Source organism: Falco naumanni, chromosome 3, assembly GCF_017639655.2.
Source record: "Falco naumanni isolate bFalNau1 chromosome 3, bFalNau1.pat, whole genome shotgun sequence".
NCBI lineage: Eukaryota > Metazoa > Chordata > Aves > Falconiformes > Falconidae > Falco > Falco naumanni.
The window spans coordinates 32493577-32517447 of record NC_054056.1 but is presented as its reverse complement, the minus strand read 5'-3'; the positions used below and the strand labels follow the sequence as shown (position 1 = coordinate 32517447).

At 39.6% G+C, this 23871-nt stretch overlaps 1 protein-coding gene across 2 annotated transcripts in view; it reads right to left on the bottom strand.

Moving 5' to 3' along the window:
• DROSHA (drosha ribonuclease III) overlaps window positions 1–23867 on the bottom strand; it is a 74841-nt gene extending 50974 nt beyond the window's left edge. The window contains exons 1-12 of one of the 2 annotated variants that reach the window (XM_040586860.1): window positions 23813–23867; window positions 20409–21266; window positions 16520–16612; window positions 15304–15535; window positions 14308–14449; window positions 11381–11535; window positions 8276–8356; window positions 6584–6670; window positions 6391–6477; window positions 3285–3356; window positions 1576–1657; window positions 244–318 (exon numbers count right to left, since the gene is read on the bottom strand). In XM_040586860.1, coding sequence (XP_040442794.1) covers window positions 244–318; window positions 1576–1657; window positions 3285–3356; window positions 6391–6477; window positions 6584–6670; window positions 8276–8356; window positions 11381–11535; window positions 14308–14449; window positions 15304–15535; window positions 16520–16612; window positions 20409–21259 — 1957 coding nt within the window. In that variant the 5' untranslated portion in view covers window positions 21260–21266; window positions 23813–23867. Of the gene's footprint in view, window positions 1–243; window positions 319–1575; window positions 1658–3284; window positions 3357–6390; window positions 6478–6583; window positions 6671–8275; window positions 8357–11380; window positions 11536–14307; window positions 14450–15303; window positions 15536–16519; window positions 16671–20408; window positions 21267–23812 lie in introns of those variants that run through there. The other variant, XM_040586861.1, reaches the window with a different exon arrangement.
• Window positions 23868–23871: the final 4 nt, after the last annotated feature.

Below are 23871 nucleotides of genomic sequence, written 5' to 3'. Positions count from 1 at the left end.
CTGCCTGAAGTCACCACGAAAGATACAAAAGCTGGAAGTGAGACTTGGCCTGCCCATCTGAATCCTGGTGCTGAGTAAACCATCCACACTGCCAGCAAGCACCAAAGACTTCAGGTGGAAGCACCAGATCTCTACGCTGACTGAACTACTTGACTTGCAGTAAGTTTTCAGGGGTGGGCATTTTTTGGGGGGTTGGGGTTTTTCAAATGTTATTTCCATAAAGCTACACAATACAAACATTACCTGGAAGAAATCTCACAAATCGTGGCATAAAGTGAAATCTGGGGCAGCAAATAGAATCATTTTCAATCGAAGGACCTTAAATATGAACAAAAAAAAAGGGAGTAAATTTATGAACAGCAACATATTGGCAAAAGAAGAAAAAAAGGCAACCCTGCTGCAGATGAAATCAATATACAGTGATTACGTTTGATAGGGCCTAAACTTCAATCAGAAAAGTAACAAAACGCACAGCAGAGAGGAACAGAATAACCTTCTAGTGAAAGCTTCATGGACAATTTTAAAGCAAGCTACAATAACTTAAAAAGACTCTAACAAAGACACAGCAGTTGTATTTAGAACATTGATACAAAAAAATTGGGTTTATATAATTAATTTAAGTCTTAAGATACAAGTACTAATTGATTGGTCTCTCCCAATTAGTGGGGTGTTTTTTGATTACAATAACAAAGACAACAAGGAAATTTCCATTATACTATTTTGTGGCATTTTTGTTTCCTATTCCATCATACATAGCTTTGCATGAAAATCAAAGCAAAACCAGTAAGTACCTGGTGTTAAAAAAAGAACAATCAGAACCAATGATATGAAAAACAACAATACTAGAATACATTTATTATCAAACCGAAGAGGGCTACACAAAAATGTATGAAACCTGTATGCTCCTCTGCTTAACTGCAATAAGCAGAGTGCATCTCCATAGAGAAAGTCAAGACACCAAGAGACACCTACAGATTCTGAAATAATATTCCTTTTATATTCTCGGTCTTCTTTTAGACCAAGGGAAGGATCATCCCCAAAATTATCCTCTGTCACAGTCTTCACAGAAACATATATTTTCATCTTGTCAAGTCAAAAACATTCATCTATAATGACATGTTACCCCTCTATGGCTGTCTGTATGACAGTACTTTGGTAAGTTGACTGTAGAGAAATCCTGTATGAGTGACTTGTTTGTTAGCTTGTAAAAATAACAACAATAGTTTACCTGACACCTTGGCTTTCAAAATACCTCGCACCAAATACTGTGCAATATTTATTGTTTGATTAAAAAGAATAGATTTGAATTAAGGAGAAAATTTACAAATTTAGTGCCAAGTTTGTGCATTTTAATTGCTACAGCCCACACTAATGAACTCTAATATATTTCATCTTCCTGAAAAACAAAGTGGAAGTTTATCCCTGCCATGTAAAACAGCATTTGACTTTGTTCTTTTGAGGCCCTCTCCATTATATTTTTTAAACCAAAGAACATAATAGAACAGAATCCTTTTTACAAAAGCTGAAATTCATTTGGTTTTGTGTATGTTTTTTTTTCCCCTAAATAAAAATTACCTTTAAGATTCCAGTCATAGAGCTCCAAAATATCTTTAAATAGATATGAAGAGAACAGCTCAAGACCTCTCACACAAAAATTCTAGGGGAAGAAAAAAAAAAAGGCAGAATTATAATGATGTAATAATTATTATGATAATTTATATATATGTTATGAATAATACTGTAATACAAATAATGCCACTTATTTGTAGTTGAATAAAACAATAAAAAACCCCAGTGTCTTCATATTTGCCAACTGCTAGACACTGGGCTTTGGAAACAGTATTGATATATCTGTAATCATCTACTGTAACATAGCACAGTGGTCTCTTCAGAAAGCATTGTAATGAAGACTCCTTATTCAATGTCCAAATCAACACTATAGGCAAAAATCATGAATCTGCGATAAACTGCCATGCACTATAACCCTCTCGCCTGAGTAAGCTAAGCAGAAGACATATTTCTGAGAAGGATCCCTTTTGTAATTCACTTTTTCCTACATGCTGATATTGAAAGTTTATGTATCACCATCTGTGGTATCATTATCACTTCCACAGCAACATATCAGCACAACACATTGAGGATTATGACCTCAAGAGCCAACAGGCAAGAAAAAACCCAACAACCAAAAACACAACAGGAAAAAAAAGAAAAAAAAGAATGGGATTCTTCTCATCAAGTGGGGAAGCAGCTCCTCCAAAGCAAAGAGCTCTCGTTCAGAAATGAAAGAACATAAAAAGCTTTCCTGAACAAAATCGGGCCAGGCCAGGCTGATGTAAATTGTATGTGTATCATACCGGCCATAAATTCCAAACCCAACACCACAATCTCTTTCACAAGAAAGCATTAGTAAAGATGGCCTGCAAATTAATCTGTAGCCAATTGCTGTAGCCATTTGACCAGGAGTCCAAAATACGGCCAATTCCCTCTTTTGCTTGGTGGCCATTTATTGTTTTAGAACAAGATCTGGAGACAACACAGCAGATTCAGTAACAAGAAATAAATTCCTTTGATCATATTTATCTTGCTGAGGAATTTCAGGGCTCTTGCATATATTTAGATACTGTTGAGCAAAAAAGAGATAACTAGAAAGAAAATGTAAATATATGTGACTACATTAAACACTGATCCTATCTTTGTAGTTAATATGCAGGGGTGTTTCTGTACCTACACATGCTGTTCCACTGCAGCAATTTACTTCACAAACTGACTTCACCAGGGATTAATTTGTAATAAAAAAATAAAACAGATTATGGACTGAATGTTCTTTCTTTGTATCCACAGGAAATTTGTTTTGGCAACAGCTTATATTAAGTACTGATAAGCAATCTTCAGAGCTTCAAACTTATGATTAAGTTTCAGCTCTGCCATTACTTATGTGGTCCTGGCAAACAAATATCTACATATGCCTTATTTTTGTTATCCGTGAAGGACGATCTCTAACTCAGCTTACAGATAAGAGTACCTGACATTATATAATATACAACTTAAAATGAAAAGAAGCTATGGATATAAGCATTTCCTACTATTTGATTTTAATATACGATAGCCCAGGTAGATGGATTTATGCTAGTACCTGTGGGTGAAAGTTCCTTTTCAGCCATTCATTCAGAACACAGCCGGTCTCTTACGAGACTTCACAAGATGGGATTCTGAAGAGTTTAATCCATTAAGCATATCAACAATTCATAACCCACTCTTACTTTTTGACTAATTATCCTTCTTACCTCAGGCATCATCTCCTCAATGAAATGAATTGTATAGTCTATGTTAAATCTGATTACTTTACATAGAGGAATCTGGAAGGAAAATAGAAATTCAGCATGAAAAACTATACAGCAGCAAATGTATAGTTAACACAATTTTGTAAGCTAAGGTATTACTGTCCACTGAAAAGGGTACTTCTAAAACAGCTGTTCTGGGGGATCATGCAAAGACAGAAACACAAGCATGTGCAAGAGAAGTAACAGTTCTAACCTCCACCTCCGTAACAACACAGAGCTGACAGAAGGGATGGTGAAAGATTAAATAATGCCATCTACTGGAGATGAAATGTTGTTTAGAAGAAAAAGCAAAGGTCAGTAAACTCCCATCTTCTCTCACTTGTATACTTGGAAGTGAATTTATTACTGGTGATGCAACATGTCAGATTGAAACAGTGACCTGAAGGCAAGGTGTTTGTAGCACACTGCCAATTCCGCTAGTTATACTGCCTTAAAATATAGCTTTAAGTCATAGCAACACAACGTAAGAACTTCAGGATAAATTTATAGGTTATACTCCATCCAATAAATATTCTCAGTTCACTCAACTAGTTAATAAGAAAAACATCTAATTCCTTTTTTCCACCTTTGAGAAAAGATCCTTTTGTTTGCAAAGTCCATAGACTGCTGAAGGTGTGCATTTGTATTTCTAAATGGGATTTTTTTAAAGCAAAAAAGCTGCATTTCTAAAAGACTACAGGAATGCCAAATCCTGCCCTACATATGTACAGCTCTTAGCAAGTTTTACTGGCCTTCCAAGCATAAAAGAATCTTAGAACAATTCAATGGCCTGTGAAAGTGAGGTAATGCAGTTATTTTGCACTGATAAGCACACAAATATCTGAAAGGTGCTGGGGTTGCACTGAAATCAATGGACTTGGAGGTGCAATATTCTGCTTGCATGGTCTTGCAGCCCACTGTCCAACATCTTACTATTCTGCCTACAAAAATCTGCTGATATCTGCATGATAAACAAAGGAACTACACCAAACAAACAAGAAGTTGCATTGCCTACAATCTGGCACTATTAAATGTAAATACATAAATAAAAAGCCTTGGAAATCAAATGTCCCATTTAGAACCTGCAGAGATGACAACCTGTCACACTGAAATCGGTAGGACTTTTATAAAAATAAAAAATAAAAAAATATAGAGAGTGTTTTCTTATTGTCTAAAATGCAAGTTCAACAAGGAGAAGATATTCTGATTCAGAAAATCAATAGTCTGGGATATTTTTCTTTGTATTGAACAGAAAATTAATGCTTTACCGAAGTGACCATGACCAAAATCTCCATGAATTTGAGTTTCACAAACACAAGTAAATACATTGCAAAGAACACGTAGTTAGTACTGTAAAATTGTTTTGGTAGTTATATAAAGAAAATTATAATTCCTCTTATGACTGTACTAAGCATTTTCCCTAATATCTGACCTGCTCAACTATTACTGAGTAATAGTAATCACAGCAGTAAGACTTCTAAAGTGTGCAAAGCTAAAACTTCAAATTACAGAAATCTGGTTCAAAGACGGCTTTCAGATCCCTATTTTTGCCACCCTTTGACACCTTCCTTTTATCAAATATGTTCCAAAGTGTCTCTCAAACAGCAGCTTTTATGCTGCCAAAACCCATCTCAAGACAGCAAGAGACTTCTGCCAAAGGGCTTTATATCTATTAGTAACATGAACTGACAATACAGTGTTTTGTATTCAACTCTGAAAAAAGCAATCATTTGCTGCTGATCACTTCCCCTATTTGGAATGAGAAAAAACACATATGCACTTTACAGTAAGAGTAAGCTCAATGTCATCACTAGCTACTCATGTCAGACAAGAATTTTCCTTCTTCTATATTTACAGTAAATATTCCTTCTTCTATATTTCCGTAAATCTGCTTTCCTGTCATACAACAGACACAAAAATTGTAAAGGTAAGGTGGTCTCTTCATCCTTTTAATGGCAATGAAACAAAACTGTCCCTTTTTTCTCATTTGCAAAGTAAAAATGTAAAGCCCTGGGACAAATCTGCTTTGAATCCCAAGGCTGAGTTGATGCTCCTGGGCACAAGTGCTTCACACTGTCACACCACAGGCTGAACTCCACTCTCTCACTGACTTATTGTCAACAAGAGTCCCTTTCTCCTGCTCACTTGAAGTGTTGTGATATACACATAATGTAAACGAACTGTCAAGGAAAAAAGTATTTTCTTCTCAGTGCCTCTCAGTTCCAGTATTCTTACATCTCAGTCCTGTACTGATAACCATTCTTATACTGGGTTTTGGCATTGGTGTTTTAGCTAGTAATAGGTATAAACCCAAGGAAACAAATACCACAGCATTTGAAAAAATAATTATTGAAACATCGAGATAATTTCTGTACTCTTGAAGATTTTTTTAAGTATTTGCATATTTTTTTATTCAGATATGGCTAAATCGGCTTATATTGGAAAACCAGGACAGTCTGGTACCAATCATGTCCTTTTCTTGTTACATTTGCTTTCAAAACATAAAATTAATTGCGTTTAAATACCTACAACTTTTAATAAAATTCATAACTTGTCTAGCTCCTGAAGAAGCTGAAGAGATGTTAGAAAGTAGTGGGTACGTCTAGAAGGGTATGTCTAGGTAGGTTTTTACAGGACAGAAACCCCTTTAGAGCGGATGTCTGAAAAAAGTTCATTTGTCACTTAAAGTGAAAACCTTGTTTTGTTGTTGGTGCTGGTTATTTTTTTTTATTTTTTTTTTAACTTAATAAAGCTCCTCACCCCACTTACATCCAATTAACAGCTTTAACAACTTATTCCATGGTTTATTTCACTTTCAAACTGTGAAACATGTAAAAACATCACACTGATACACATCACAGTCTCAGTCGCATTTTGAAGACAATGCTCATCACAATTAGTCAAGACAAAACCTGAGACTCATTAGCACAAAAAGTCTTTCCCCTGTCACCAATGGTGGCAAGATGTTTGTAACATACAAGTATCACTGTATTATGGGAAGTTCTACTTCAGAGCAAAAACATCTTAACTTCCAAATAAATCCGATATATATAGTAACGAACATACTTACATTTGTTAGTGGGGCATGTGCAAACATTGAGAACCCTTCAAAGATATATTCATGGTCATCATATTCAATCACAGTAGGTCTGTCTGTCTTAAAAAAGCAAAACACACCACCAAGTAGTAAGCAAGAAGCAGTACTACTTCCATCAATGAAAACAAAATTAGAGTCCTAGTTAGAATTATTTATAAATACTTACTAAGAAGTTTGTGGGAGGTGACACAGTAATTCGATAGTGGTATAGTCTTCCAGCATTGTTGGTCATGGGGCGACATGGTTTAATGGGCTTAAAGAAAGAGATAAACAGAATTCTGTGTAAAGTCAAGGCAAATTTAGATTAAAAGAGAGAATAAAGCATTTCTAATAGCCATGAAATATGTACTAGGAAAAATTAAATAAAAGCAGGTAGTCATAATTAAGCATTCTGGGAAGAGGGAAAGTGCAGCCTTATCTACATTTTCACTTTCAGAAATACTTTTAAAGCTATTCAAAAGGAAAAAAGGTGAAAAAAAATCCTGTAGGTTTTTTTTTTTTCATTTGATTCTCCATTTTTCTTACACACAGCAGTTAGTTGTTCAGTACAAGACTAATTTTATCTTTCATATAATTTTTTTTCAGGAAACTGATTTTAAAAGCTTACTAAAAGGAACCTGTACCTCACGTGAGAAGGTCTCAAAGTATGTTATCAAGATAGACAGGTATCAGCTCATCTGCTTGGAGCAGATCTGGGGCCTGAAAAGAAAGCATTAGTCTATCACCACAGAGGCAGCTCTGGTGACCCTGTTCTGTCTGCCAAGTTGCCACGTGTGTAGGTGAGGTCCAAAGGCAGCCAGGCCTCCATGCACTCGGATGGACCACCAAACACCTGGGACTCGTATTTTCTTCCTTCTTGTTCTGAAGCAGTCCAGTTTAAAGACCTAAAAATCCCCAACAGTCAGATAAAACCTGTTTCTCATATACCCTACATCCAATTTGCTGCAGTTCAGAGGCTGCCACCAGCCTTTTTGGAATACACATGTCTGCATGGGGTGGGGTGCGGGGTGGCGAAATCACTGCAGCAAGTGGGCTACTACTCTAAACAGGGTTAGAAAAGCTGGCCTGATTGCGATGGCAAGATAGCTACACCACTACATAGCTCTGTGCACTTTGCAAAACCCATCCTGTAAGCAGGGACATTACTCTGGCTGTTCTACCCCAAATTAAGCTTCTCACTGCTGTGATGAGCCAGTTACAAACCAATTAGTTTAAAGCTACACAGTTTTGTCTACAGGACCAGTAAAAACTAGTGTATCCTAGGAGATGCTCTGAAACCTCAGATTCCCAGCTGGCCTTGCTCCAGGGAACAGATGCCTTTATGCAGCAAGTTTTATGTATTAGTTTTCTCCTCCTAAATTTTCTCCCTCCTTCTCTGAAAGATTAACACTAGGGACGATGTGGGGCAGAACTGATCCTGAACTGGAGCCATTTATAGTAAGCTTCAGACCAAAGCCATTTTTCTGGAGTAATTAACAGAAATATTTGTAAATCCTTAACTACAGAGAAATAAAATATTTTTTCAGTAAATATATGTAAAAAGGCAAATTAAAAAAAATTCAAGAAAAGTTACAAAGGTCAATTGTAAAACCTACATATTAATATTCTCCAATTCTTTTTACAAAAACAAAGCCTTTTTAGAATAAAAAAGTTTGAGGTCATCCAAGCACTGTGTTTATTTCCAGAAACAATACTGATCACAAAGCATGCTTTGTACATGTACAACTAAGTTATTTAAAGTTGCACAGGAGTTGTTACTCAGCCTGTAAATTATGTGAAAAAAATTCAAATCAACGCCAAAAAAAAGTAATGAGTTTACAGCAGCAAGTCTGTATTCATAATTCTTAGAATTACTTACCTCTTCACCAGGATAAATGCCATGTCTTATTCCTGTTCGTCGGGCTTTAGCACTGCACTTGCACAAAGGTCCATCATTCATCTGTCAAAAACAAAATAGGATTCTGTTTTTACTGAAAAATGGTTTTGGAAAAGTATGTTGGTTTTAAGGCCTGGAGTGCTGATGCTTCTAAAAGCCTGTCATGCTTAGATTAAGTGGATGTTCTTAAGCCAACAAAACTGAGAACAGTAAAGACTAATGCAAGAAAACTGCACAATAGCATTAGAACCTCATCACTGTTTCAGAAGCACAAGATGCAGAAACACTTCCAGCAGAATTCTACCACTCTACGATGACATGTATCTTTTCCATTTCTTATACATACAAACAGCACACTGTCTGCCCAAAATGAAATTCAGGCTCCTAACACACACATGCAAATATTGACGTGCCAAAATCTCCATGTTTAATCAGTTCCACTAAGTTCACCAACTGAAATCCTGTCCCTGACTAACCCCCCTGTCACATGGCAAGGCTATAACCTGAAGTATGCAAAGCAGACCATTTAAAGGTTTTACTTGGCACTTTAAAGAACCAGTGGGAACACTTCAAATCCATCCTGTGAAAATATCAGTAAGAAAAGAGGAAAGGAGAAAAAATATCCACTTCAGTGGATATTGTGTATGGGTGCATCAAGCAGCTATACCAAAAAGAGACAGTGCATCTGGTATAAAGCTAGTCTTTTCATTTTTATGACCAAGTTCAATGCAGACTATCAATTACTGCAATAGCCTAAAGCTTTCTGATCTTAACATCATGCCCATTGCAGAAATCTAACCAAAAACTACTCAGAGTCAAACCAGAGACACAAATTAGGTTCCCAACCCCAGGCTTTAATGGAGCTTTTCAAAGTTTGAATCTAAGAACTGAAACATTTTTTTAAGACTTAAAAATCCCAATCACCTTGCAATGCAATACAAAAACCAACAAAACTTTCCATGCTATTATAAGCAGCCTAAACATGTAAACAGCAGCCATGATAGGACTAAATAGCACCATCACACAAAATATATAATGTGAAGATACCTCAGGAAGAGCCACCAAACTGTTGTTAATGTAGTCTTTAGACAGCTGGGAGAGGGACCCAATTTTTTTTTTTGTTCTGATGTTAATTCTCTGAGTATTCATCTCAGTTTAATTTCTTCAGACTGGCACAATGCATATGTGCAAATGAACCTAAGTAGCGGACTTCCCCTTTTGGAAATTAGCCGTGCAATCTTCAACAGAATGACAAGACAGCTTTTTCCCCACACATTTTTGTTCCACACTTCGAGACCCTTGTGGAAAGTACAGGCTCAATGAAACTGAATCATGCTTACAGGTAAAAGCATAGTTCCTTGCCAGCTTATACAGCCACAAAACAGAACAGAGCTTAAAAATGCATCAATATAAATTGCCCATCTGTCTCCCCAAAATAAAGGCCTACTAAGGCTACTAAAATAATAATCACTTATTTTTTAAAATCTCATCGTTCATTCTTAGAACTGTTCAGCACTAACACTGCCTCTGTTACATTAAATGCACAGATCGAAACTGAGAGAGATGTGAAGTACCTGTAAAGCCCAGGACTTGAGAAACAAGTCAGACAGATATGTATCTTTTCCCTAATGACACCACTCATGGAAAAAAATGCAGAAGAACAGTCAAAATGATGCTGAAAGATCACAATTTTACACAGGCAATGCCTTCTAACTTTCTCTGACTGACAGGCAACACAAGCAGATAACACCTGTAAAGAGAAGGCCACTGTGGTGGCATCAGGTTTTATTCTCTGGCAACTGCCAGCACTGCTGGAGATTATCCAAAGAAAGAAACACACTGCGCAGATTCAAAGGTTGGGAAGATCCATCCTAAAAATCTAGTTCCATGTCAGACAGTGTACATGTACATACCAGTGTGCACAGCAATCATTCCTGTTTTATGTAGTGATAGAATGCATTTTGGCATACCAGATAAATACCTTGGGAAACTTGACATGTTTTCAAATTAAAATCTACTCAACACTGACAAGCTCACCACGATCTGATTTCAGCCCCTTGAAGAAAGACAAAGAGTCAGACTCAAGAAAGTCTTTTGGGAAAGGAAGTTTTTCAGCAGGAAACTCATAAGCCACACATTCCTGAATCTATTCATCCTACAGTTACTGTACTTCTTTTTATTTAGCTAATATGCTGGCCTAGAACATTACTTTGAAGTGTGCCCAAGAGCTACACAATTTTTTCCATTAAATATCTAAACAGCTTGCTAATTTTGTTTTCCATACAAATAAAAGCAGCTGGCTATGCTCAGTCAAATTATTTTATTCTTTTTTAAACTAGAAGCATAAATATGAGTTTGTAGTAGAATATTCAACAGACCTTTGAATTACCAAAGTGGCAGTAAGCTTTGCAGTATCTCTTCGCATTATGATTTGTTGCATGCTGAACTCATGTATCACACAAAGTCCCAGAAAAATAAATTTACTGAGGTGCCATGTGATAATGAGTTAGACTAGACTGTAAAACATTTAAGTAAGAAAATGAAGATGGCAAATTTGCAAACAAAAACTAGTCTTCTGTGCAATGTATACATTCAAAACAACACTTCACGAGCTTAGTAATTATGTTTAATGGGAACTATAATCTCCATGCAATTACAAAAGAACCATTAGACAAGAAATTAGGAGCATTAACTGCATATTTAAAAAATTATTTATCATTATGAGCTGAGACCATTTAGGTGAAAAATTTGTAAAGGAGGTAAACATGTTACCTTTCCTCCATCCCAGAACTGATCTGTGTACCTTTATCTCAGGGCTAAGATGACAGCATTAGTACACTGTCAGCGAATCAGGTTTTATTAATGCTGTCAGACAAAATTCCAGCTGAATAATCCCCAGGGTTCATGAGCTGGAACCACACTCTTGAAATCAAAAGTTAAGATGAGAAAGGAAAGGGAAAAGGGGGGTAAAAAAATCCATGTTGAAATAGATGTCACTCGGTGTGTTTGACAACAATGCAGAATTTTTGGTCTACAGGGGAGAGTGACTTTCAGACACTCAGTATTTTTTCCTCTCACTGTACCTACCTGTCCTGGATCATTGTACCAGAGTTCTTCATGGAGACGATCAGGGTGTGCTTTTTTACGCTTGATTTCTGCAATGACGTCAAAAACATCTGAATCTGAACTGCTAGAGCAGCTGCTGTCATCTTCAGAGTCACAGTCTGAGTCACTGGAGCTCTCTGATTCACACAGGAAAAATAAATTCAGCTGAAAAACACTTCCATACACTCTCTTCTCCAATAGCAATCCATTCTCTAACATGACATAGTTAACTGTGGCATACTGAAAGTTACTGAAGTTGTGCATGACATTCACAATAACAAAAAGAGGGACAGAAACTGTATTTTTAATTAAAAATGACAGGAAATGCTATGGATATTAAATGCCTATAACAACTGCATCCGTCAGCATGCAAGAGAGATTGCTGTTTGGCTGTCCAGGAGCACCGCTAATCAGTTGTAGAACAATTTGAGTTATTTGGCATCAAAGATTTCCTGTCTGCACATATCTATAAAATTATAGAACATGTACTGTTTGACTCATTTTTAAAAATCAATTTCTAATAAATACATTAGCACATATTAGAAACCACAGACAAGAAGAAAACAGGCACTACTAGCTGAATTAATCCAGTCCTATGTTTTTTTTAGAAGACTTGTTCTTTGAGTTTCACTCCTTACTTTTTTTAAAAAAATCAGTTTTCTTTGTATTACATGAAACAGTTTTTCTGATATATCAGAGGGGAGAGCAATGCTAAAGGAAAAAAAAAAAGAACTGAACATGGTCTTAGACTTATTAAAATGTCTCCTTTGTGGTGTTGTCAAAGAAATGTTAGTAAGTGTCTGGACTTCATTAAAAAAAAAACCCAAACACACACAAAAACCACAGAGCCTGATCTCACATATCTCTAACCTCCTGTGGTACTTTACAAGTGACTCCCTATCTTATGCATGTAATATCATTCATTTTCACTGACCCCCTCAGCTAAAATTTAAATAAATGTCTTCATAGCCAAAACATACACCACGATGCAAGTAAGGTTTATTGCTCTTGGAAGGGCAGATGCAACATTTCTTCCATTTCTAAATTTTTACTTAAGAGAAAACATATTACTACACTGCCAGTGCTTTGAACCTGTGAAACTATGGTTTAAAATATGTGGTTTTATTGGTGATTCTCCTTAGTTAAAAGAGGAGGAGAGATAAAATGAGTATTACTAGCAAAACTTCTCCTTTCTTTATTTTTTTGATGAAGATGTATTTTTATACAGTCCAAAACTCAGCATTAGGTGCTACTAAAATACATACTTGGGACATACGGTTTACATAGGTCATATATGTCCAGCTGAAGTAAAGTTTTGTCTAAATGTGCATATACATATTCCTACAAATATTCAAACACCCCAGTTTTAAAAGTTCTGATAAACTTTAACCAATTGTGTAAGTCTAATTGCAGGTGCAAAATGTCTGGGACCTGTGAAAATAAGCTGGAGTTCCAAAAGTTCTGCGATGACCTTTCAGACTTCATGCAAACCAACCTTTCATGATCTAGAAGTGCTCTTGGAATGCATTACTATCTCACTACAATACACGATTACTGCTAACAAGGCAGAACAGAGACAGCATTAACTTAAGTACAAAATAAGACAAACTATTAAGACACTACATGAGCACGGCTGTAGGAGAAGCTGGCACATGCACCGTATCAGCCCACGGGACCGATGCAGACACAGAGCCTTCAGGTCCTCCAGAACAAGCAACAAAAGAAACAGAGAAGTTGCTCTAGGCCCTATCATATTTTAGCCTGGAGCAGCAAAAGAACTCTTTCTGCAGAGATCTGAGGAAGTAAAGCTTTACACAGGTATGTTGAATGTAGTTTTGTCCTTGCTTCACCCACATGAAAAAATACCTCCTGAAAAACCCTACAGTTGACTTCACTAGTGGTTCTTGAGTGAATTTAAATATGTGCAAATCTGCTGTTCAAAAAACCATGAAGTGTTTCCATTACAAAAGTGAATTCACATTTTAATCTGTTTTTTCTTTCATCTTTATTGTATCTTGTTATACTACCAGCATGTAACTGATCTGTCATCATATACCTGTATTTCAACTTCAGAATTTTTGATAGGTGATTTTTAAAAAGCTACTAAGCTCAGACATGAGTCTGAAGCAGTTCAACAGGCAAACATGAAATGCCAGTTAAAAAGCAAGCCCAATAGGGTATCTAAATTAATGTGATATGCCTAAAAATTTCAAGAACTAATGCAGCTGACTGAAAAACATACTCTGAAACGCTTGAGTATGAAATGAACGCTAAATTCTCACAACGCAAAATAAGAAACATTCCTTTCACTGACTTTAAGTAGACAAACTGCTATCAAAAAGTATGTCGTTAATTCAACCAGTATTTCCCCAATAACCGATACAGCTAGCAGACTTCCTTCACTGCAAGAAGATACATGTATGGTGCATGACAATGCAGATAAACTATGTTTTGAAAACTGATGCTTCTGCATAAGATCATAGTAAGCAGAGTCGCACAGCTGAAATACAGTCCAGAAGAAAGATGAACTCGGTGCCATAAAAAGCCATGTGAGTTTATCACTACTACTCTTGCTTCGTTTTTAGAAATATAGGCCAAGGAGCTCCTCAAAGCCTACTGTGTGCCATGCTTTGGCCATCTGATCATGCCTAGGGTGTTTTCAAGCCATGGAAAAGACTTTAGCATAAGGCAGTGCTGCATACTCTCCATTTTCCCTTAGACATTCTGAGTAAAGAATCTAGCTCTACTTCAGTCAAAAGCAACAGCTGAACTCCCATGGATATGCAATACAAAGGAAGGATGTAAAAAACACAGATTAACCTACCAACATTATTAAATACACACAGCTGCCAAAACCAGGTTAATTACAGATTATTCCAATTCAGAGCTTTGTCATCATTTCTGCCTACCTAAATCTTCATCCAGCTTGGTCTTTGGTGGCTCCCACGGTGGCCTGGCTGCTTTGGCCTTTGCCTGTCGCTTTCCTAACTCCTCGTCAAACTTTTCATACAGATCTCGGAGCTTGCTTGTTCCTACCACAGTAGAGTCCCCCTGTTAATTAAAAAACAGAACAACAACAGAAGACAGTGTTGAAATAGGACATGAACACAACATGTACCAGTGTTTCACAATGAAAAGCAAGAGGAAGGAAAAACAGATCTGTATAGCATGGAAATACTTGTTAAGGCTTTGGGATACCATTACATTGCTCCACCAGGTGCACCAGCAGAGAAATTACTTCATTTGCTGGTGCACTATCCCCAAACCTTTAGCCTAATGAAGCAGAACTATGGCTAAGCATTGATTTTTAACAGGTTTAGATGAAAAAGGAAACCTGTGAAGGTATTTTGCAATTAAAAAGAATTTTATCACATGCAAACACAAAACCCAGCTCATTCTGTCATTCTCCAAAAAAATCCCACAACTAACCACGACCACAAAACCCCCACAAAAACAGCCAGAAACCTTCCAGGTCTTCTATCACTACTCCACCAGCAAGTGCTATTGTCAAGCACAAAGAAACCTGACATCCTGCTTCTGTACAAAATTTCTCCAAGGTTGTGGGAACATACGGTGCTTGAGGCATCTTTGCTTTAATAGAGCTATAATGGAAGAAAACCCACCCTTCCCTCCTGGTGACAAAAAAAAAAAAAAAAGTACCCCTCTTCCATGCACCACTAATCTGAATGCAAAGAGTCAGAATAAACTGGTGAAAATAACAGAATACCACCAACAAATAATGCACTTAAAGAGTGAAAAGACGGCGATGTTGGGAGAAGGATTAAATGACACAGAACATGATCCTGCTGAAGAGTTCACATTAATCAAGTAATCAAATAAAGGACACTGTACAGCGATTTAGTAATGCAACAGTACAGTAATACAGAGTTCTCTCACAAACATACCACTTGATCCATAGGGTCATTTGAATAATAGCTTTCAGAATGGGTACAGCGAACCCAGACTGGCTTAAGTAATTCCTCATCTTCCTCTTCATTTTTTTCAGATGCATTCTCCTCTGATTCTTTGTCTTTGATAACAGTATAATTTTTCTCTTTGCTGGAGCCCTGGTTCTCAGACCACCTTTCTCTGTCCTCCTCCCATCGAGGTCTCTTTCTCTCCCTGCTTGGAGACCGGCTTAGAGGGAGAAAGCAAACAAAAGCAATTCTCTATTATTTTAACAATGGCAGTTTTATAATGAAAAACAAATAGTTTTCTTCAGATCAGGACATCATTCTACCATACGTTACAGCAAAAATCAATTGCCTCTTCCTGCTTTTAACTTGCACCATAAAGAGTAAATCACTGTGTAAGTGTGACCTACTAGAAAAAAATTACTTAAGATTGAAAGTGCGTTTTTATTTTAAACTTTATTCAAGAATAAAAAAATATATGCTATTTTAGGATAAAATTCCTGCTTGTATTCTAGGCGATTTTAGTTTTAGATGTGCCAAAGTTGGAAACATCACTAAAACCCAAAAGTCATGTCACTCACAACTACAAGTTACAATATGAAAAAGTTTTAATACATAGATCATAAAAACTATTTGCATGAGAAAATAATTAGGGGTTCATTAAAAGGATTATACAGAAGCCAAACTGCTTGTGTTGCTCTAACTCTGGCACACCTTTGAACACCACAACCTGTGATATTCCCTATGTATTTCAAGAGCAATGCCTTCAAAAGCTTAACGCAGGAAAACTACTTTTTCTTTTTTTTTTTTTTTTGATCTCATCTGCCTACAAAGCCAATAATGTTGCATTGATTTCAACTATCCAAGATTCAGAAGGAAAGGGGCATCAATATAAAAAAGCCTCCTAAAAGATGACCTAAACATAGAATGACTTTAAATAATCTTGGCACTTTACGGACTGGAAGCAGATGTAGGAGGAAGTCTTTAGAACACAACAGTGAAGCCCTCTCTCCAGAGATTAATCCTATTTCTAACTCTACAAGGTCTTGAGATAGCTGATGTTTGCATGTATAAACAGATGGTTATAAATTTAAGACACATTTTCTCTGTGTTTCAGACCAGGCATATATGCAGATCTCTGTACACAAAACTCACGTGGATGCACAGAGCCTCAAACACACAAGAGGCTGAAGGTGACTTTCCTTACCTTCCTGCTCTCTTGTAATCTTTTTTGTAGGATCTGTCGGGTGATGGTGATCTTCTGCTGTCACGGTGCCTATGCCTCTCCCTCTCCCGCTCCCTTGGAGAGTTCAAAAGATAAGTTAAATGAGAAATCTGGCATTTCATACGTTCCACACCTGAAAGGAGCACAGAAGCAAGCTAAAATCATGTTATGCAAAACAACATACATGTGCTGACTGCTAAGAACCCTGATATTCTCAACGCAGACCTTCAAGAAATTTGTAAAAGGGAGTTCACCTATCTCCTCCACCTTTGTCATATCAATCTCAATATAATGGTTAATTCATACCATACAGAGGTAACTTCTATAAACTCACCACAGGACTTGTTACCATTCTTCCTCTTCTCCTGTTACAGATGGCAAGGGGTAATATTACTGTATCTTTAACCACTCGTAATGCCTCAAGGATAGGAAAGAAAACCTACTGCACGCACAATAGCTTTGTAAGCACAGCAGTCATTCAAGTATTTCAGGCAATCCCTCTCTTCCCGACAGCCACTTCAAGCATGCACAAAAAACTGACAGACACAGAAAACCCGCATCATGCTGAAACTATGAATCTCATCTACAATACTCAACTTGCATACATACATAAAGAACTTGACCAGCCAAACATATTTCTGGGGCAAAATAACTTTAAATTAACTGAAGGCTTAGAGAAGAGTGGCTGGAAAGCTGCCCAGCATAGGACCTAGCGGTGGTGGTTGACATCCAGCTGAACATGAGCCAACAGCGTACCCAGGTGGCCAAAAAGGCCAACAGCATCCTGGCTTGTATCAGACACAGCGTGGCCAGCAGGACCATGGAAGTGACCATCCCTACATACACAGCTGCGTGGTTTAACAGCCAGCAACTAAGCACCACGCAGCCACTTGCTAACTCCCTCTCAGTAGGACAGGCGAGAGAATCAGTAGAGTAGAAGAAAATCCACGAATTGAGATAAAAACAATTTAATCAGAAAAGGATGAAAATAATAATGATTATACTAATAATGCTGATAATCATAACAGAATTAAAATCTACAAAACAAGTGACGCACAATGCAACTTTCCACTGCTTGCCGACCGATGCCCAGCCAGTTCCTAAGCTGCAGCCCCCACCCAGTTTATATACAGAGCGTGATGTCCTATGGCATGGAATATCCCTTTGGCCAGTTTGGGTCAGCTGCCTTGGCTGCGTCCTCCCAACTTCTTATGCCCCTTCAGCCTTCTCACTAGTAGGGCCTAAGAAACTGAAAAGTCCTTGACTTGGTATAAACGCTACTTAACACACTGATGTTTTTATCCATTGCTATCAATGGATATTATTCCCATACTATGGGATTATTCCCATACTAAATCTAAAATACAGCACCGTACCAGTCGCTAGGCAGAAAGTTAACTCTATCCCTGCTAAAACCAGGACATCGACACTGGTGAAGTTGCACCTCAAATACTGTGTTCAGTTTTGGGTCCCTCGCTACACAAAAGACACTAAGCTGCTGGAGGGCATCCAAAGAACAACAAAGCCGGTGAAGGCTGTAGAGACCAAGTCTTAGGAGGAATGACTGAGGGAACTGGGGCTGTTTGATCTGGAGAAAAGGAGGCCCAGGGGACACCTTATTGCTCTCTACAACTATGTGAAAGGAGGTTGTAGCAAAGTGGGTGTTGGTCTGTTCTCCCAAGTAACAACTGACAGGACAAGAGGAAATAGCCTCAAGTTGTGCCAGGCGATGTTTAGATTGGACATTAGGAAAAGTTTATTCACTGAAACGTTATCGAGCACTGGAATCAGCTGCCCAGGGAAGTGATTAAGGCACCATCCCTGAAGGTACTTAAAAGACATGTAGATGTGGTGCTTAGGGATGCGGTTTAATGGTGGAGTTGGTAGTGCTAGGTTAACAGTGGGACTCAATCTTAAGGGTCTTTTCCAATCTAAATGATTCTCTGAAATTACTGTATACATGAGGCAGCAAAGATCCCACAGGCAGCTTTCATATTCTGCTAACAGGTGACCACGCATTAGTCCACATATCATTTGTGTATCTGTCAAGTCTCCTAGTAAATGAGTCTGCTAGTACACAGGGAATTATAAATACATGCCTCAGGTGGTTTGGTGGGCTAAAAGAATGAATCAAGATTATTTATGAACATATATAGGTACGTTTCCACGTGCATAATGATAAACAGAATGCAAATTTACAAAGCACAGAATTCATATAAATTATCTATTGTTCTTCCCCATACCTGTTCGTCTTTCTCTGTGCCTTGCTCAAGCATGGATTTCTGTCTTTGGAGAGAACATATTCTACACCATCTGATCTGCTTGAGATGGATGCTGTGCAAAGAACACACTAAGGCCAGCAAACAGTTATCATTAAAATAAGCAGCTACACCGTCAAGTAGACCTGGAAGCTGTCGGACTCAGACAGTAATCCACAAATGTTTGAGAAAGAAGCTGCTTAAAATATACATTTTCAAAACTTGAAACTGAAAATATAAAGAATAAATTATTAAATTTGAGTCACCTACAAAGGGCAGAAAATTCCACAAGTGCTCATCATACAGAAAAGGCCAGTGTATTAATGCCAGCTGCATTCAGTTTTAGCAAAATTCTTTTATGGAAATCAAAGTAAACTGACTGAATGTGAGGTCTGGGTTGTTGTGGTGTTTTTCTTTTTTTAAATACAGCTGCCTGACATTCTGCAATTAAATCTCTGCATATCTAAATAAAAGTGGCTTCATTTCCACAGGCACTACGTGTAAATTCATGTCCCACACATGACATGAGAAAGCTCAGAGCTTCTAAAATTAAGAGCACATGATCCAGGCACCCTGATAAATCCTTAAGTATTTAACTTTCCAGTATCTCTTTGAATATTGACCTAGGCATAAAAAAGCCACCAAGAAAGCAAAACTAAGACATCTGAAAGATTTAACTGATGATGGTTTGCTCTAGAACACCATGTAGCAAACCGCATCAGGTCAGCTCGTAACTTGCAAACTGTTTGTGCCTATGAAGCAGACAGACAGAAACTTCACGATGCACCCAAAAATAAGCAGTCCATGCTCATCCATCTGAATTATGTCAACACAGCCTACAACTTGCCTATTTCTTTTAACTGGTGTATGCTAATTTTCACCTCAGTCCTCTTGACATTACAGGCTGGCTTGCCAAGGTTTTCATCCTGGAGAGGATCACACAGGCAGTTCTAAGCACCCACCGGGAGGTCTCTCAAAGCCTGCACATCTGCACTGGTCTCCCATGAGGATGGAAACACAGCAGTACAAAGAACTAATGAAAAGCACATTGCAGAGTGAACACCTCACTGCGGCTATTAGATATATGCACCTATAAAAGTATAAGCCCTGCCCCCCCACCAAGTGCTGGTTCTCTACAGAATACAAAGGTTACTCAAAGTACGACTGAATTCAAGTAACGCCTAGAACCCTAATTCTGGTAACTAAATCTTGAAATTTGAAGTGTTGGGACTTAACTGTTTGCAAGGCTCAACTCTGAGCAGTCCTTTGCACAAAGTTGTGCCAACTCTACTTTCATGCCACATGTGCCTAAGTTTTACAGTAAACACCCATGACAGTAGAGCGCTACTCAGCAATCCACTGTTTTTAAAGAGCTTCTTTGCTTCTGGCTATGTCCATGGACAAGGGCAAAAAGTCTGACAGCTCACAAAGGTGAGGCAAAAGCAGTGTACCTGAAAGATGACAAAACAGTAGCTCTTTCCAGACCTCGGTACTAGCTACCTCCCAGGCTAGAGGGAAAAAAACAAGGATGAGGAAAGAACATTGATGCAAACAAATACTATGGGATAATGATGACAGCTCTCCCTCTGCAGGCAGAAAAAAACTCAAGTTACCTGTTACGCTCGTAACTTCTGTGGTGAGGCGATATCCTTCCTCTGTCATAATCTGTCCGGTGCCGACTGCTTTCCTGCCTCCTCCTATCTGGGCTCCGGCCTCGATCCCGACGATCCCCATGGTTAGTGGACCGATGCCTGTCACTGTGGATGTGACTGTGTTCACGATGTCGGTGCTCATCGTAGTGCTTGCTCCTGTCCGGAGATCGTCGGTCACTTTGCGACTTCTCTCCCTGGTACTGACTGGTGTGGCGAAAATGGCTGCTGCCACCACTGCTGTTGGTAGCGCTGCTCTGAAAGGAGCCAGAGTTGTGCTGATAGCTATTGAAGTTAGGCGGTGGGAATGACTGCTGGGAATACCCTGCGGAGTACACAGGCTGGTAGTTGACTTGCTGTGGTATGACTGGTGGTGGGGGAGGATGTGGTACTGTGGGAGGAGGCATCATGTAAGGAAAGGTGCTTTGTCCAGCAGGAGCTCCTGGCACAGGAGTGTTGCTAGGATTTGGTACTGGCGGAGGAGCGGGAGGGAAGCATGGAGGCACTGGGAAGCTCTGCCTCATCTGGTGGTTTGGAAATGGTGGCCTCATGGGACACTGGCTGATGGGATTTTGCGTGGAAGGGGGCACTGGAGGAGGATAGGGCACAAAGTCTGGCCTGGGAGGCATGTAGCCAGTGGCTGGAGGATTTGAATATGTTGTTGGAGGGGCAGTTTGCTGGTCATACTGGTATTGTACAGAGGGCTGTTGTGGGTGAAGCTGCCGTAGGTTCTGAGGGCGGTAAGCCTGTGTTGAAGTTCTTGCTCCTGGTCCTCCCTGACCACGGGGACATCCTCGCCCAGAATGGAAAGACATGGCTCACCTTTAATGAGGAAAATAAAAGTCCATTGTAGGATGTCCAAAATGCATTTGCAGGTACTCCCAAAGCTCTGAAACTACAGTTTCTGCAGAAAGGGTAAAGGATGTCCACTGACTTTCACTGGGAGCTTTGCGCTCCTCGGGCCCTAGAACCCAAACTAGACCATGCTCTCTGACTTAGGGCAATGTTAATTTCAACAACTAGCCAACGACAACTAGCCAAGGATATAAGCACCTCTACCTGTACTCACCAGACACTTTGATACAGAGCATTCACATACCCCACACCAAAGAAACCATTCATTTTAACAACTGCAGTTGTCATCGAAAGTCCCACAGTGAGTAGTCCTTTCTAGAAGATGATTCTAAACATCAAGTTACCTGGTCCAACAACTTATGTAAGTTTCAAATTATACAGTAGCCAGTTACACTCACAACTGAGACCTCAATTTAGTGAAGGACTGAATTCACCAGATACTTCAAAGTATTTTAAGTTAGATTAGTGTATTTTTGTGGAATTAGTCTTAAAGGTCACAGAAAAAAATATTATGTAGACTGTGCTGTTACTCCAATTTCATTGAAATAAATGGTCGTTGCTGTGTTTTGCCCCCCCCCCCCAAAAAATATCCCTCTGCTGCCTGCTTGGCCCTGTTACCTTTCCAGCAATTGCCACTGCCTCAAGCAGGCTTACACCTCGCTCAAAACTATTCACATATTTAATGTATTACATTAATCTTTATAAATGAAAAACACTATGTTTCATTAACGTTAATTCTTTAATTACAATGTTAAGTTTCAAAAACCAGAAGAAAGGAAGAAACCATTTAAAATAAAATAAATAAATAATTTTGATGTCTTGGCTGGAATGGATGGAGAGAAAAAAGTAAATATTTAAGCAGTCAAAGTAGTAAAATACATAGTTTTCCATAAGGGGGAGGGAGAAAGACACACACATAATTGGAAAGATCACCAGACAAAGAAAACAAAGCCCCTCATTTACTGAGGCTTTGCTGATGCTGAAGTGCACACACAGAATATTCTCCCAGCTGCAACCAACACAACATGGCCAGCCTAGACTGCTCAGAGCACTACTTTCAGCTGCATTCTGGTGCCAGTGCTGCAAGCTTGCCAAGAGATAGCTGACAACTTCTGATGAATGAGAGGGAGAAAGGAAAAGACATGAAGAGGGAAAGGACTGACATCAAGGAGGAGGAACCAAGGGGACCCCAAAGTCTCTACTTACGCACTCAAGGCTTAGTGGAAGCCACAGGAATCTGTGACAGTGGCATTCATTCCCTCTCCAAAACAACCAACAGACCAAGTGAGAATCCTGCATTTTTAGGAGATCTACTTGTCCCTTCCTGTCAGCCTGTGCCTGCTCATTACCCTCCAACCTCGTAAAAGCCCTCAAAAAGAAAAGGATCTGGGGGGGGGACGACGGACAGAATGGGACAACACGGCCCCATTATTCTGGCTAGCAATAGTGCAACATTTTGTCATTATAATTCTAATCCACTGGATGTATTTCAGCTGAATCAATTCTGCTTTGGTTCTCCAGTCATGATCATACACAGCTCAGGCTTGTAACAGAAATCTGTTCTATACTGTGCTGTGCTGACATTTACATACGCATTTTATTTAAACTGGCGGCGCTAAACTCTTATTAGCTTAAATTAAAAGTACAGGCCACTGTACCAGGGTGCCTTGCCTTAAAGCACTTTTCCTTTTAACTTGTCACAGCATTCAAACAAAAGGTTTTGTTTATCAGCTCTCTCAAACAGAATCCCAAGACTTCCCCAACGACAGAGCACTGCTCTGGTCCTACCCCCTCAACTTCGCTGCTTCCGAATACACAGAATCACAGCTGAAAAAAATACCAAAAGAAATACATGAAGTTATTTTGTACACCCAAATTATCTGAAAGCCCCCTCTGCTGCAAAGTTTGGTCTGATTAAATTTTCATTTAAATTTAAGTTCAAAAACACTGGAAAGGACAAACTTTTCCCGTCACCCAGAAGACACCCAGAATTTATCGCGCTGACGGAAGCTGTGGCACGCAGAAGTACCAGAGGCTCCTTGGAAAACCACCGAGGAAACTTCTCTCCCTGCAGACACACAGCCGAGAGCAAGGGGGCACCGAGGCCCGGCCTCCTCCCGCCGCCCCCCAGCGCTCCGCGCCGCCCCCCCGCGGCCGCCGAGGGGCCGGCAGAGAACACAGCGAGGACAAACCCGGCCACGAGCGACCCCCGCCGCACGGCCCCGCTCCCCACCCGCAGGGTCTCCCCAGCCGCAGCCCGGCGGCCGCGGGAGGAGCTGCCGGCAGGGGCCGCCTGGGCCCCGCCACCCCCCAGCACCGCGGAGCTCGTCAGCACCGGCGCCGCCGCCGCGCCCCCCCCAACACACCCCCTCCCCGTGGACCTGCCCCGCCGCCCGCCCTGGCCACAAGCCCCCCGCAGAGAGCCGCGGCACCGCGGGCGGGGCGGAGCGGCCCAAGCGGAGCCCCCGCCCGCTCCGCGCCCCCCAGCAGGCAGCCGGGCACGCCGAGCCCACCTGGCGCCCCGCCGCCGCGGTTAGCCCGGCCCGCAGCGCGCCGGCTCCGGAAGAGGAAA